General features: G+C 40.1%; 1 protein-coding gene across 1 annotated transcript in view; it reads left to right on the top strand.

Moving 5' to 3' along the window:
• Positions 1 to 8,281, top strand: part of brap (BRCA1 associated protein) — an 11,721-nt gene extending 3,440 nt beyond the window's left edge. Inside the window, exons 6-13 of the mRNA XM_031875248.1 lie at positions 33 to 181; positions 601 to 676; positions 774 to 912; positions 1,335 to 1,444; positions 1,526 to 1,615; positions 1,697 to 1,800; positions 2,623 to 2,762; positions 6,847 to 8,281. Of these exons, the coding sequence (XP_031731108.1) occupies positions 33 to 181; positions 601 to 676; positions 774 to 912; positions 1,335 to 1,444; positions 1,526 to 1,615; positions 1,697 to 1,800; positions 2,623 to 2,762; positions 6,847 to 7,076 (1,038 nt within the window). The 3' untranslated portion in view covers positions 7,077 to 8,281. The remainder of the gene's footprint in view (positions 1 to 32; positions 182 to 600; positions 677 to 773; positions 913 to 1,334; positions 1,445 to 1,525; positions 1,616 to 1,696; positions 1,801 to 2,622; positions 2,763 to 6,846) is intronic.
• Positions 8,282 to 12,033: the final 3,752 nt, after the last annotated feature.

Genomic DNA, 12,033 nt, shown 5'->3' with positions numbered 1-12,033 from the left:
CCCCCCCCCCCCCTCCCTCCTCTCCCCCTCAGGGAGCCAGTCTGCCGGTGATGGAGCTGACCGAGCTGCCGAAGTGCACCGTGTGTCTGGAGAGAATGGACGAGTCGGTCAACGGCATCCTCACCACTCTCTGCAACCACAGCTTCCACAGCCAGTGTCTCCAGCGGTGGGACGACGCCACGTGAGTTGTGTAGACGCACGCGACCGCAGAGATCAGCTGACGTTTGACCTCTTTTCTACCAGAGATGACTCTAGAAAGTGTCTTTGTTTGCATTTAACAGATTATTCATACAAAATATAAATCGACTCCTAAATGATGCTGTATGATTATAGATTAAACTACTCAGCAGCATATAAAATCATTCAAAAACATTCGTGATTCATACATTATTCTATCAGTGATTATCATCCAGTAATATAAGATGTATGAATCTGAAATGAACCATTCTGCAGCATGAGTACTTTTACTCTCACCTGGTCCACTGGTTGGTTCTCCAGGCTTCATGTCATGTGACCTTTGTTTTTGTATTCTTCTGTTTCAAAAAGACACACACTCGCACGTGTGTGTTACAATAGATGAATATGTTGTGTGTGTTTCAGGTGTCCTGTGTGTCGATACTGTCAAACACCAGAACCAGTGGAAGAGAACAAGTGCTTTGAGTGTGGAGTGCAGGAGGTAACGTGATCTTTTAAATCACTCTAACTTTAGATTATGTTATCTTAAATTATTTTCTCACCCCCTCGCTTCTGTCTGTCTGTCTCTCCCTCCGTAGAACCTGTGGATTTGTTTGATCTGCGGTCACATCGGTTGCGGTCGCTACGTCAGCCGGCATGCCTACAAACACTTTGAGGAAACGCAGCACACGTACGCCATGCAGCTCACCAACCACCGGGTGTGGGACTACGCCGGAGGTACCGACTCTGTGCTCATGTGTGTTTGTGTCTTCAGTCATCCATTACATCCATTGGATCAAGGATTCATGGCTTTTGAAGCTGCAGTTCTGTCCACTAGAGGGCAGCAACTTGAGAGACGTCCCTTTATAAAGGTGTTCTGGGTAATATTTAGTCCTCTGATTGTTTACCTGGTGTGTTTGTAGAGATCATAGATAACAGCTTCAGTGTCTGACATCAAGGTAAAGAGGTGAAAACATTCTGAATATAACGTTCACTTAAAGTGATAGAGATTCTTTCAGGAGTCTAGAATACGTCCACAGCAGAACATCTACTGTAGTGAAACACTGACTGTGGAGAAGAACCTCCATCACTACTGTGTCTTTAAATAAACAGTGTTTTAAGTGTTTGTTCGTGACTCCCGGTGATCTCTGTGGTTCCAGATAACTACGTCCATCGACTGGTGGCCAGTAAGACTGATGGGAAGATGGTGCAGTACGAGTGTGAGGGAGACACCTGCCACGCCGAGAAAATAGACGCGCTTCAACTCGAGGTAAGCGTTTCCTTTTGTGAGGCTTTGTTTTTGCTGAATCGGCACATAACTGACTTGACTCCTCATCGTCCATGTCTGCAGTACTCGTACCTGCTGACGAGTCAGCTGGACTCTCAGAGGATCTACTGGGAGAACAAGATCGTGCACCTGGAGAAGGAGACGGCCGAGGAGGTACCGAGTGCACGCAGCACATCCTGTGAAGTCTTTGAGTTTGGTTTCTTTTTTATCTGATCGCTCTCACGTCTCTTCAAGATCAACAACATGAAAGTTAAATTCAAGGAGACTCTGGAGCGCTGCGACAATCTGGAGAGACGGTTTGGAGAAATCGGCAAAGAGAAGCAGGGCATCGAGAAAAAGTAGGTGAAGAGCGACTCAAGTGGCGTCTGTCCTGTTTGTTTCTGGAGGTTTTCCCGTTATTTTAATATTAATACTTCCCATGAATATGACACTTTGTTCTGAGGTAGGAAAACACAGCTGAACTGTAAAACATTTAAAACGACTATGTGGGAGAAGCTGCTGCAGCTACTTTGACATTTGAATTAAAGCGGTGAAGATCTTTGGAGACGGTGTCTTTAATGATGTCACCTTTTTAAGATGAAAAGAATGCAGCTCAAAGTGTTTCACAAAAACAAGTTACACATTTGAAATATAGAGGGAAGTCAAATGATACCGAATATGTTTCTGTGCACTCGATATTCTTACTCGCAGGTGCAAACACAAACATTTGACCCTGGAAACGTAACGTTCTCTGGAATAATTGTGATGTCAGCGCCCAGAATTCAACCCTGTGACACACTCTTGTTTTCTTTAATCGTCACAATGAATCATGGGTCATCAAGTGGGATTAAAGGTTTTAGATATAAATAAAGATTAGATCTAGATTTTATCATATCGGTGTTTCTGTGCAACAATGGAGCTTTGTCTTTGCCAGCAGAAAGTAAAACATGTCCCAACAGGAACAAAAGGGTTTAATTATAGACATTAATCAAGTGTGTCATTTGGTATTTTCTGCATGCAGACTCATCAAAATGATCAGTTTTTTCTTGTTATGGCAACTCACAACGCCTGCTGTTAAAATGTTTTATTAAAGGAAACTACCGGAAGAGCTCCAAAAATACAGGTTTCACTGTAACGACTTTGTGCCAACATACACCTGATTGTGTGTTTTTTGTGCCCAGGTGCACTCAGCTGCACACTCGAGTGGTGAAGCTGAGCCAGGAGCTGAAGGAGGAGCAGGAGATGAACCGCTGTCTGAGAGCCAATCAGACGCAGCTGCAGTCCCAGCTGGTGGAGGAGGAACGCAAAGGAAAGGAGAGCGGTGAGTGAAGGAGGAGGAGGAGGCATAAACTCATGAATGCTGGTGGAAGATTCGCTCCAAACGACGGTGATACATCGGTGTAGAAGTTTCTTATTTTCTTTTACAGTAACGCAGCAAGTGAAAGAAATGTAGAATAACTAATGTTCACTTTACTTCAGAAGTGTTTTTGTTTGTGTACTTCCCTCATTTTAATACTACAATACCTTCACAGCAGCACTACGGATCTCCTGATTTAAAGGGAAACTTTTCAACCAGCTTTGTGTCGTTAAAGTGAGTTTTAAGCCCGTTGGAAACTTAATTATTGTCAGAATGCAAATGTTTCTACCTCTTAACATTGAGCTTTCATCGGCCTCTATCTTCTATCTATTCATAGTATTTATGATCAAACGTAAGAAATATAAAACAACCAGAGATCACCAGACAGTAAATGTCAAACAATACAAACGCCTCTTTAGATAATCACTAATAAGCCCCAACATGCATGTAAATATTTGCCCTGTTGGAGCTGCAGGCTTTGATTTTGTTCGAGAGAAATTTCTCTCGTTTCAGTTTCTAAAACTTCCCCCGTTGTCATTTGCCAGATGATATTTTTTCCAGCTGTCGTTCGAACTACAAATTGTACTTTTTGTGCAAAAAACTTCCCGTCATCCTGAGGACTTTGAGCTCCGAGTGTAATTATGATACAAATCTGGTTGAAAATGGGCAAAGTTTCCTTTTTATTATCTGCTGACAGAAGTCTGCTCCATAACTTCTATCTTCACCGAACTGTTGATTAGATCTGAAACATCCGTCGTCTCTACTTCACACAAACTCGTTGATCCAAACACTCACGGTCCGGATTCAAAGCTCCAACATTCAGAAGCTTGGATCTCTGATAATGACTTAAAGTTTAACTTTGAGAGCGTGACTCTCGAGATCAGCTGGTTTTACTCCAGAAGACGTCAGAAACACGGCGGTGTTACAGAGTGACGCGTCTTCTCTTTTACAGATGATCTTTGAGTACAGAGAGCGCTCCAGCTTTTTAAACATGTTTCATTTTGGCCTTTTTGTCTTTTTAAACCTGCAAAAGAGACTAAAAATAAGAAGCTGCTAACTGAACGTTTTGCACACGAACTTTTGTGTCAAATCTCTGATTAATCCCACATTTATTATCGCATAATAACCATCAGACCGAGGTTAACGAAACACTCATTTAATCCGGTTTATTTGATCCGATACAGATCCATTAAAGCAAGACGTCTCTACACATTAGCTCGCCTGTTGCTGCTCGTTTATTTCACCATAACCACCGTTCATGTCGACGCTCGGCCGGTACACATTCAGAATACTGCAGAAAAACAATGACCTGTTCCTGAAGGTAGTCGGGTTATTCTTTGTTTCTGGAGCCGGCAGTCTGAGAGATCACTTCCTCATTTATACTCATAATATTTGCAGATCGCTGGAGTCACATTCTGCACGTAGACCAAGTTAGATCAGCTTCAGTCCACCTGCTGCAAGTCAGATCCTGTCCGTTAAAGTTTTATAACGCGTTCATTTAATTCATCTTTCTTTCTAACCGTGTGTTTGAAATGTGGGAACGTCTGCAGAGCAGCGTTTGCTCCGGAAACATTCTGACATTTCAGCCTGAGGGCGACCTGAATGTCAGCGGAGAGGTTGAACGTTGAGACAGACCTGTATTATTCAAAAGATCCTCATCGCATCAGCTCTCTGTTTATGTGGAGGACACACAGTTTGTGCCATAACATAACCTGTGTGTGCGTGTGTGTGTGCGTGTGCGCGTGTGTGCGTGTACACACACGCGGGCCCGCAGGGCCGAATCCCGCCGAATCCGGCCCGCCACGTCATTTTATGTGACCCGCGAATCCGCCAGCAAAAAAAAAAAATAAAAATAAAAAAATAATTAAAAGTTAGACTTGATGATAAAAATATCTCCGTAGTCGAAATTATGAGATAGAAAGTCATAATGATGAGATACTTAAACACACAGTCACAGAAGCAGCTCTTTGGCTGGTTACTGTACACTTGAAATGTAAATGTATTGTGAGTACATTGAAGACTACTTTAAACGTGTCTTTACAACACATGAAATACTTCACGTGGGATTGTGTAAACGCACCCTTGAAAGGATTTTAAGCTTTGAACAAAGTTAATGTAATAACTTGTGTTTGATATTTTCTTTAATAGTTTGATCTTTGATAGAGTAATGTGGGTTTCTTAACCCTAAATTAAAAGGATTTAAGTTACAATAACGTATAAATGTAAAAATATATTTAAGCACATTTCTAACTGCATGTACAATATTTTTACACTTGAATAAACAATAATCAAATGCAGAGACGGTTATTGACCAATATGTTAGGAGAAGTTACATTTACAGTCTTACATTTACAACCGGCCCTTTGAGGGCGACCGTGATGCTGATGTGGCCCAGAGTGGAAATGAGTTTGACACCCCTGAGTTAGAGACTGTTGGAGAGTTTAAAAAAAGTCAACGTTTGTGTTTTATTTCTTTATTAATATACCAGGGACAGGTGACACCTCAATGTCAATGTGCCAGTTAACTTCAGAGCGTCTGTGGTCTGCGGGCAGGTGGACTTCAAAGAAAGCTTTTTACGTTACGCTTTAAAAATGACAGAAGTGGAATTCATTTGTGACGATTATCTTGATGAACTGAACATGTAAATATAAACCATTGTTTGACACAGAGATTATTTAGACAAACTTCAGCTCCTTGTGTTTCTGATCTTATCTCTATTTGTTCACTGACAAACGCGACACAAACACCAACATTTGTTATTTCTGAGCTCCAGTTTTGGATGGAATCTGACGTCCTTCAGCTGCAGACTTCTTGATCTCTTCAGCAGAGTTTCACCATCTGAGGTTTAGCTGGTTACATCCTGTGCTGCTGCTCTAACCAGCTAAACCTCAGACCTCAACAACGGTCCACTTATAGCTCATTAAACGTCAACAGGAGAGCGTTCACAAGGTTTAGACTTGTTGAATTATTCCATATTTAAGATAAGATAGAACTTTATTAATCCCGAAGGAAGTTCTTGTGCCAGAGTTTGATCAGAAGATTACAAAAGAATAACAAAGCGTTGTATATGAACAATAGAGTAACAATTACAGACACAAAATCGAATAGGAAAGCAACAGGAGTAAATGAATGAAATAACTGCAGTTCCTAATAATACAGTATAACTAGAATAGAGAAGTAATATTGAGAGTGATATTTAAAAGTAATAAAAAGTTATACTGCACATAGTATAGTCAAAATAATCTAGCTTATAATAATACTTATGTTAAGAGGTGACGTTTAAAATACGGTGACGTGTGTTTTATAGCAGCTTCAGCTCGTCTAAAATAAATATTTATACAGTTTCTTTTGTTTTCTAAGATCTCTATGACTTTGTCTTATTCTTGTTTCGATCGTGTTTTTATTTTTCCCATCTTTGAGCAACTGTTCTGTGTCGCAAAACATCAACAGAACTCAAAACTTCTGAATATTCAGGACGTCGTATCCACTTAAAGAGACAGTACACCCTAAAATCAACGAACCATATTCATCCTCTTACCTGGAGTGATGTTTATTCGTAGATTGTTTTTGATGTGAGTTGCTGAGTTAAAATCTGTAGAGATGTTTGTCTTCTCTCCAATATAACGGAACAAGATACAACTACAAAACTCAATAAATCCCCCGATTCTCATTTTTACTGACTGGAGCCTCAACGCATCATGATGTAAGTCAATGGCTCCAGTGCTGCTAACGCTAACTAGCTCTCCTCCGGCCAATTCAAACACGCAATGTAACATTATCGGTGATCAACAAATGGAAAACATTAAAGCCGATGTCCTGGTCGCATTTAAGAGGAAGAATGTATTGTTTTATTATTATGGTGAACTGTACCTTTAAGAGGGGATGCTACGTCAAAGTTGTGTTCGATGCCCCCTAAATGAACAAACGGTAATTGTAGGTTTAATAAGTCTTCCTCTAAAGAAGAAGACTTGCTCTGGGAGTTTAGTACAACTTCTTTAAAGTTTACGGTCCGGTGTCTTTAAAGTGCATTTCCCATGTGCCCCTGCAGGGGAGCATAAGGACGGGGCGATATCGGAACTGCAGGAGCAGCTGAGGGACGTCATGTTCTACCTGGAGGCTCAGCAGCAGATCGAACACCTTCCTCCGGAGGCTCGCAGCGAGATCCAGGAGGGACAGATCAACATCGGGGCCAGCCCGTCGGACGCCGCCGGAGAAGCAGGAGGCCCCTCCTCCTCCTCCGGCAGAGGGAGGCGGGGCCGAGGCAGGAAGAGGAAGTAAAACACTGACTTAAAATAACCTGCGAGAAACTATCGGACACGTGTCTCAAACGCCTCAACTTCTTGAAGAAGAGACTAAATATTTAGCTGCACAGTTTCCCAACTTAACTTGATGTAGCTGAAGAAAAGTGGATCGTGCTGGAGCATCTTTACAGACAAAAACAAAGAATATAAATCGCTGAAACAGTCAGAATTATGTCCATTTGTTCCCAGTTTGTTTAAAATGTAAAGATTTGTTTCTTAAATCCTTTCAGGACTTTAGTGTCCATTCTTCAGTACAACGCAGGAATGTTTTACCTTTTTTCCAACATTACTCCTCGATAGTTTCCACTGAGCAGTACTCGGGTTTCAGGAAGATAACCAGCCGATCGTTGATGGAGCTGCTGATGAAGCTCATGGGTTCTGACCCGAAGCTGTGAGAGATGCGAGCATGTCCGTCTGTCCCGTATACAAAGCGCTCCGATCACACAACTTACTGTAGACACATTGACCTATGACACCTTAAAGGTACGGCGACATGTCGGCGTGTCGAGGAAGCAACAGGCGGTTTCTATTCACTCCTTTTTTAAGCATTTGTGCTTTTTGTTTGTTACTTAGTGAAACGTTTTAACCTGCAGAATGTTCACGTGAAAGCTTTAGATCGACCCGAAAGGCCTTAACTCAGACGGACATCTTTGTGTTTTTGTTTAACAATTGGCTCATAAAGTCATTTAGACTCAACCGGTAGAAAAACAAGACGCTTTGTGAGAAATGGATGCTTTCGGAAGCAGAAAGTACGGAAGACCTGAGAGGCAAATGAGAAGAAAATAATCTGATTTTAATAGTTTTCTCGTCTGTTTATGACTTTAAAAAATGTTTCCCAGAATTATTTTCCAAGTTCTTTGTTTTCTCTTTCTGTAAAAGGTGAGAAAGGTGTTTGTTGTTGTAATTCTCATTTTAGCCACAAGTTCACCTCTTCCCAGTGTTTATGTTTTTTCCAAGTTAAATTTTTATTTTTCCATGAACTCTAAACACAAAGTACAAATCATGTTTGTCAGCACGTCTTTGCACTTTAGTCTCTCGGGGTGAAATGACAAAACGGGAACTGTTTAAAATTATTTTATCATAAATGATGTTTAATCACCCTGGAAAACCTTTTCCTTTCTCACACGGGGAAAAAAGTATATATTATTTAATTATCTTATTAAATCACCCTGGAGAAACTTTCACTTGTTTTCAAAAACAATTGTTTTTATGCTAAGCTAACTGTCTTTGCGTAGCTTTATATTTAACTCACAGATACTTGAGTGGTATCGATCTTGTCTAATTCTCGGCAAGAAAAACAAATTGAGTTATTTACAAAACACTGAAGAAGAGAAACGGAACCGAAGTTTTTATCAGCCGTGCCAGAGAGCAGAACTGTCACTTTACACGCAACTTTGTTTTTTAGAAAGTGTGTGTGTGTGTGTGTGTGTGTGTGTGTGTGTGTGTGTGTGTGTGTGTGTGTGTGCGTGCGCTAGAGTGTAGATGATAAACTATTTCAGTTCACAAGTAAAAGTTATTCGGAATGCATTTATTATTTTTTGCCATTTCATTTTTCTTTGTTGGCTCCAACGTTTTAATAAATTGTTTCCTAAAGTTGTTCCGGGGGTGTAAAAGTGATCCACACGCTGGTCAGACTAAAGTTAAGAGACACAAACACCTTTTTAATGTGTCGCTAATAAAAGCAATTCTCATTAAAAAAAGTGCAGTTTTTTCGTTGTTGGTCGTCTGAAGCAAACTGCCACATCTGTCTTCCACCGTCACGTATGACTAATCCCTCCTCCCAACGTTAACAGTTTACTTACAGCAGCTTGTTGAACGTAAACTGTGTACGGAGGCTCAGAGGATGATGAATGCTTCCTGTTCCTCTGGAGTCTGATGGCTTCCTCTTCAAACCAGCTACACACTTGTCTATCTCTTCAAGGCGTGATCAGACGGTTTCTATGAATGTGACTCTCTTGACCTGGTTGGGTCGATGTGTTGCACTGCGTGACTTTTATTTTCACACATTTAGTTGTAGGGAAAGGATGCAAATGTTTGCCACACCACTTTGCATTTCTATTTATATCCCGAGTACAGTTTTAAAGTCTGTATGCCCACAAACAGAGCCGCAGCTAGCTGTCACTTTTTATTTTCAATTTATTGTCTTTTTTTAAACGTTACAAAATGAATCCGTTTGACTCTATTTAAATTGCTTTTCCTATCCGAAAACCAAAATATATTCACTTTCCTGTCCTATTGGAAGAAGCAGCAGATGTTTGGCTTTTTTTACAGGAAGATAAAGATCATCAAAATAGTTGCTGATGCATTTTTTTTTTTTTTAAGTTCCAGCTCTAAATGCATCCCCTAAAATCTCTGATCATTTAGCAAAACAAATTTCGTCCACTCAATCCTGCCACATTTGACTCTTAATTTCATCAAACTTAAAGGGCCAGTGTGTAATATTTAGGGGTATTTATTGGCAGAAATAGAGTACAGCATATTCATAACTGTTACTAACACCTGAACGTGTATTTTTGATGTTTTCTTTCCACTCGTCTGACAGAAAACATGTCATGGAGGCCAAAATCTCAAAACTGATCGGCGCATGAAAAAACATGTCAGCAGAATCACAAGTAAAAATATGCAGCAGAAAGTCTTCTGTCTGACTTCATCGTCACTGGTTTATCAACATGTACGAAGCATCAATCTGCAAACCGTGATTGTACCGAGTGAATGTACTTACTGTAGTTACTGCTGGAGTCATAGAAGTTCACGTTTCCTGCATAAATAAGTCAGAAACGACCACAAAATATCATCCAGACACTCAGCAGTGTTACGTATTTTAGTATTTGCTCAGATCTTGTTGACACCAAAAGAAAACACTTAATTTATTAATAAACTTCACTAAAAAGGTGTTATGCTTTTTCATGCAGATGAATATGCAAATGTTGAATTAATACATTAATTCATCTGTAAAGATGATTTTAAAAACGTGAAAAAGAAAAGCAGTAAACGTGGATTTGAGCTCTGGTGGTGTTTTTTTTTTTTTTTTTTTTTTTTTTTTTTTTTTTATAAAAAGAAAGCCACGTGTGAAAGTGGATCTGCTGCAGAATAAAGGAAGCGTTGTGTAAAGTGTCAGAGCAGAAAGTGGAAAGAGAATAGAAGAGGAAGAAAGAGGCGGAGCCAGCAGCTGGTTGAGAACAGGATTAGGAGGTGAGAGTCGGATAGGAGGGTTTCTTCCTGTGTGGGGCTCTCTGCTCTCTGAGCTTTGGACTAAAGCTGCACTCAAGTCACAACATTTGAGCCACATCAGAGGTAAGAAAAGTCTTTTTTCTTGTCTGTTTTATTTTACCTCTCATCCCCCCTTTGCTCTGTGTGAGGCAGTAATTCACTACCTGTCTGCACACTTTGTAAAGAAAGCTTCTAACCGACTAACTTGTGTCTTCTGTTTGTGTTTCAGCTGCAATTGCTTTGCGCTCAAAACTCACAAAGAACTCTGGCGAGAGAAGCTCACAAAGAGGTATTCTTAGTTGTGTTTTTAACACAGCAAAAATCATCAGTGAGCTGTAAAATGTTTGGAATGCGGCCGGTCCTCTCAGGTCCGTGCATGTGAAAAGACCACTGATACTGTCTGCTTTGTCTCCCCTGTGAGCTTTGCTGAATTCTTTTGTGCTGAAGTAAAAAGAGACTTGGACACAACTTTAGTACGTTTACCAGAAATGACGCTGCCTTTGAGCCAAGAACAACATCCCACTCTGATCACAGTCACATTGTTTCCTTACTCCTCCTCCCAGCTGTGAAACAATAATCCCAGAATGTATGACTAACTGGAGTATTGAGTGTGTTAAATTTGTATTTGACACATTTAGTTTTTTTTAGGCTGACCTCCTTCTGGGTGTAACTGGTAGTTCCTCCTTTTTCTGTAACTCGCACTCCATGTTTTACAACACAGATGAGTGTGTAACCGGCTCCATTTCACACCTTCCATCTGTAATTTTGCAGAATTCTGCAGACTTTATTTGAATTAATTGACGATAATTCAACAAAGGTGAAGGACTTCACTCTATAACTGAAGTCAGAATTGCACGTGTGCAACTACAGCTTCATTTAAAAGCTGCATGAATGTTTTTGCCGTCACGGTTTGCAAAACTTCTAGAGAGATACTGATGCACGTACAAGCTGTTACAAAGCTCCCTTCTGTGCAGCACGGGCCAGCTATGTTCCTGAATGAAATGCACTTCCTTATTTCTGCAGGAACATTTCCAAAGTAATTATCACTTTGATTTGAATATCATGTTTGAAGGGAAAACAGCAGCTCTGTGCCGGGAAAACTGTGTTAACATGTTTGAAATGAAACGTGATTAGCAGCAGATGAAGCAGAACATAATGATGTTATCAAAAACAAGAATGACTGCTGAGTGCCGAAACATCTATAAATATATCTTATCAGCTCTCTGCTTAGAAACTTGGCTTCGGCTGCAGTTATTTCAACACCATCCACTCACCGTGCTGTCAGTCAGAAATCTAAAAAAAAGCTTCTCTTTTTTTCCTCAGAAGTTACTGATATTTTACTGTGAAGCAATATTTCCCCTACAGACAAGAGGAAGTAGCTGAGGGAAAGCTGGTGCTGTGAAGCGTGACAAAGCATTTTAACATCAGTCTGTGGTCTTAAGAACAAACTGATGAGGAAATAAAGAGAGCCGGTTGTTAGAGGTTAAAGAAGTAATAAAATGTAAAAGTAAAGGTAGTAATACCATAGTCTAGAAATACTCAACATGCAAGTAAAAACACAAAAGAACTAATACCAAAATATACATTAAGTACCAAAAGTAAGTTAGAAAGAAAGTACTCATTATGCAGAATACTGTATATTATATTACTAGATTATATTCATAGATGCATTAATATGTTCATCATTTATATGTTATGTCATTAATATGTTCATCATTTATTAT

Source organism: Anarrhichthys ocellatus, unplaced genomic scaffold (assembly GCF_004355925.1).
Source record: "Anarrhichthys ocellatus isolate YVR2014 unplaced genomic scaffold, GSC_Weel_1.0 scaffold87, whole genome shotgun sequence".
Classification (NCBI taxonomy): Eukaryota; Metazoa; Chordata; class Actinopteri; order Perciformes; family Anarhichadidae; genus Anarrhichthys; species Anarrhichthys ocellatus.
Note: the sequence above shows the minus strand (reverse complement) of the source record. Positions and strands in the feature narration are given on the sequence as shown.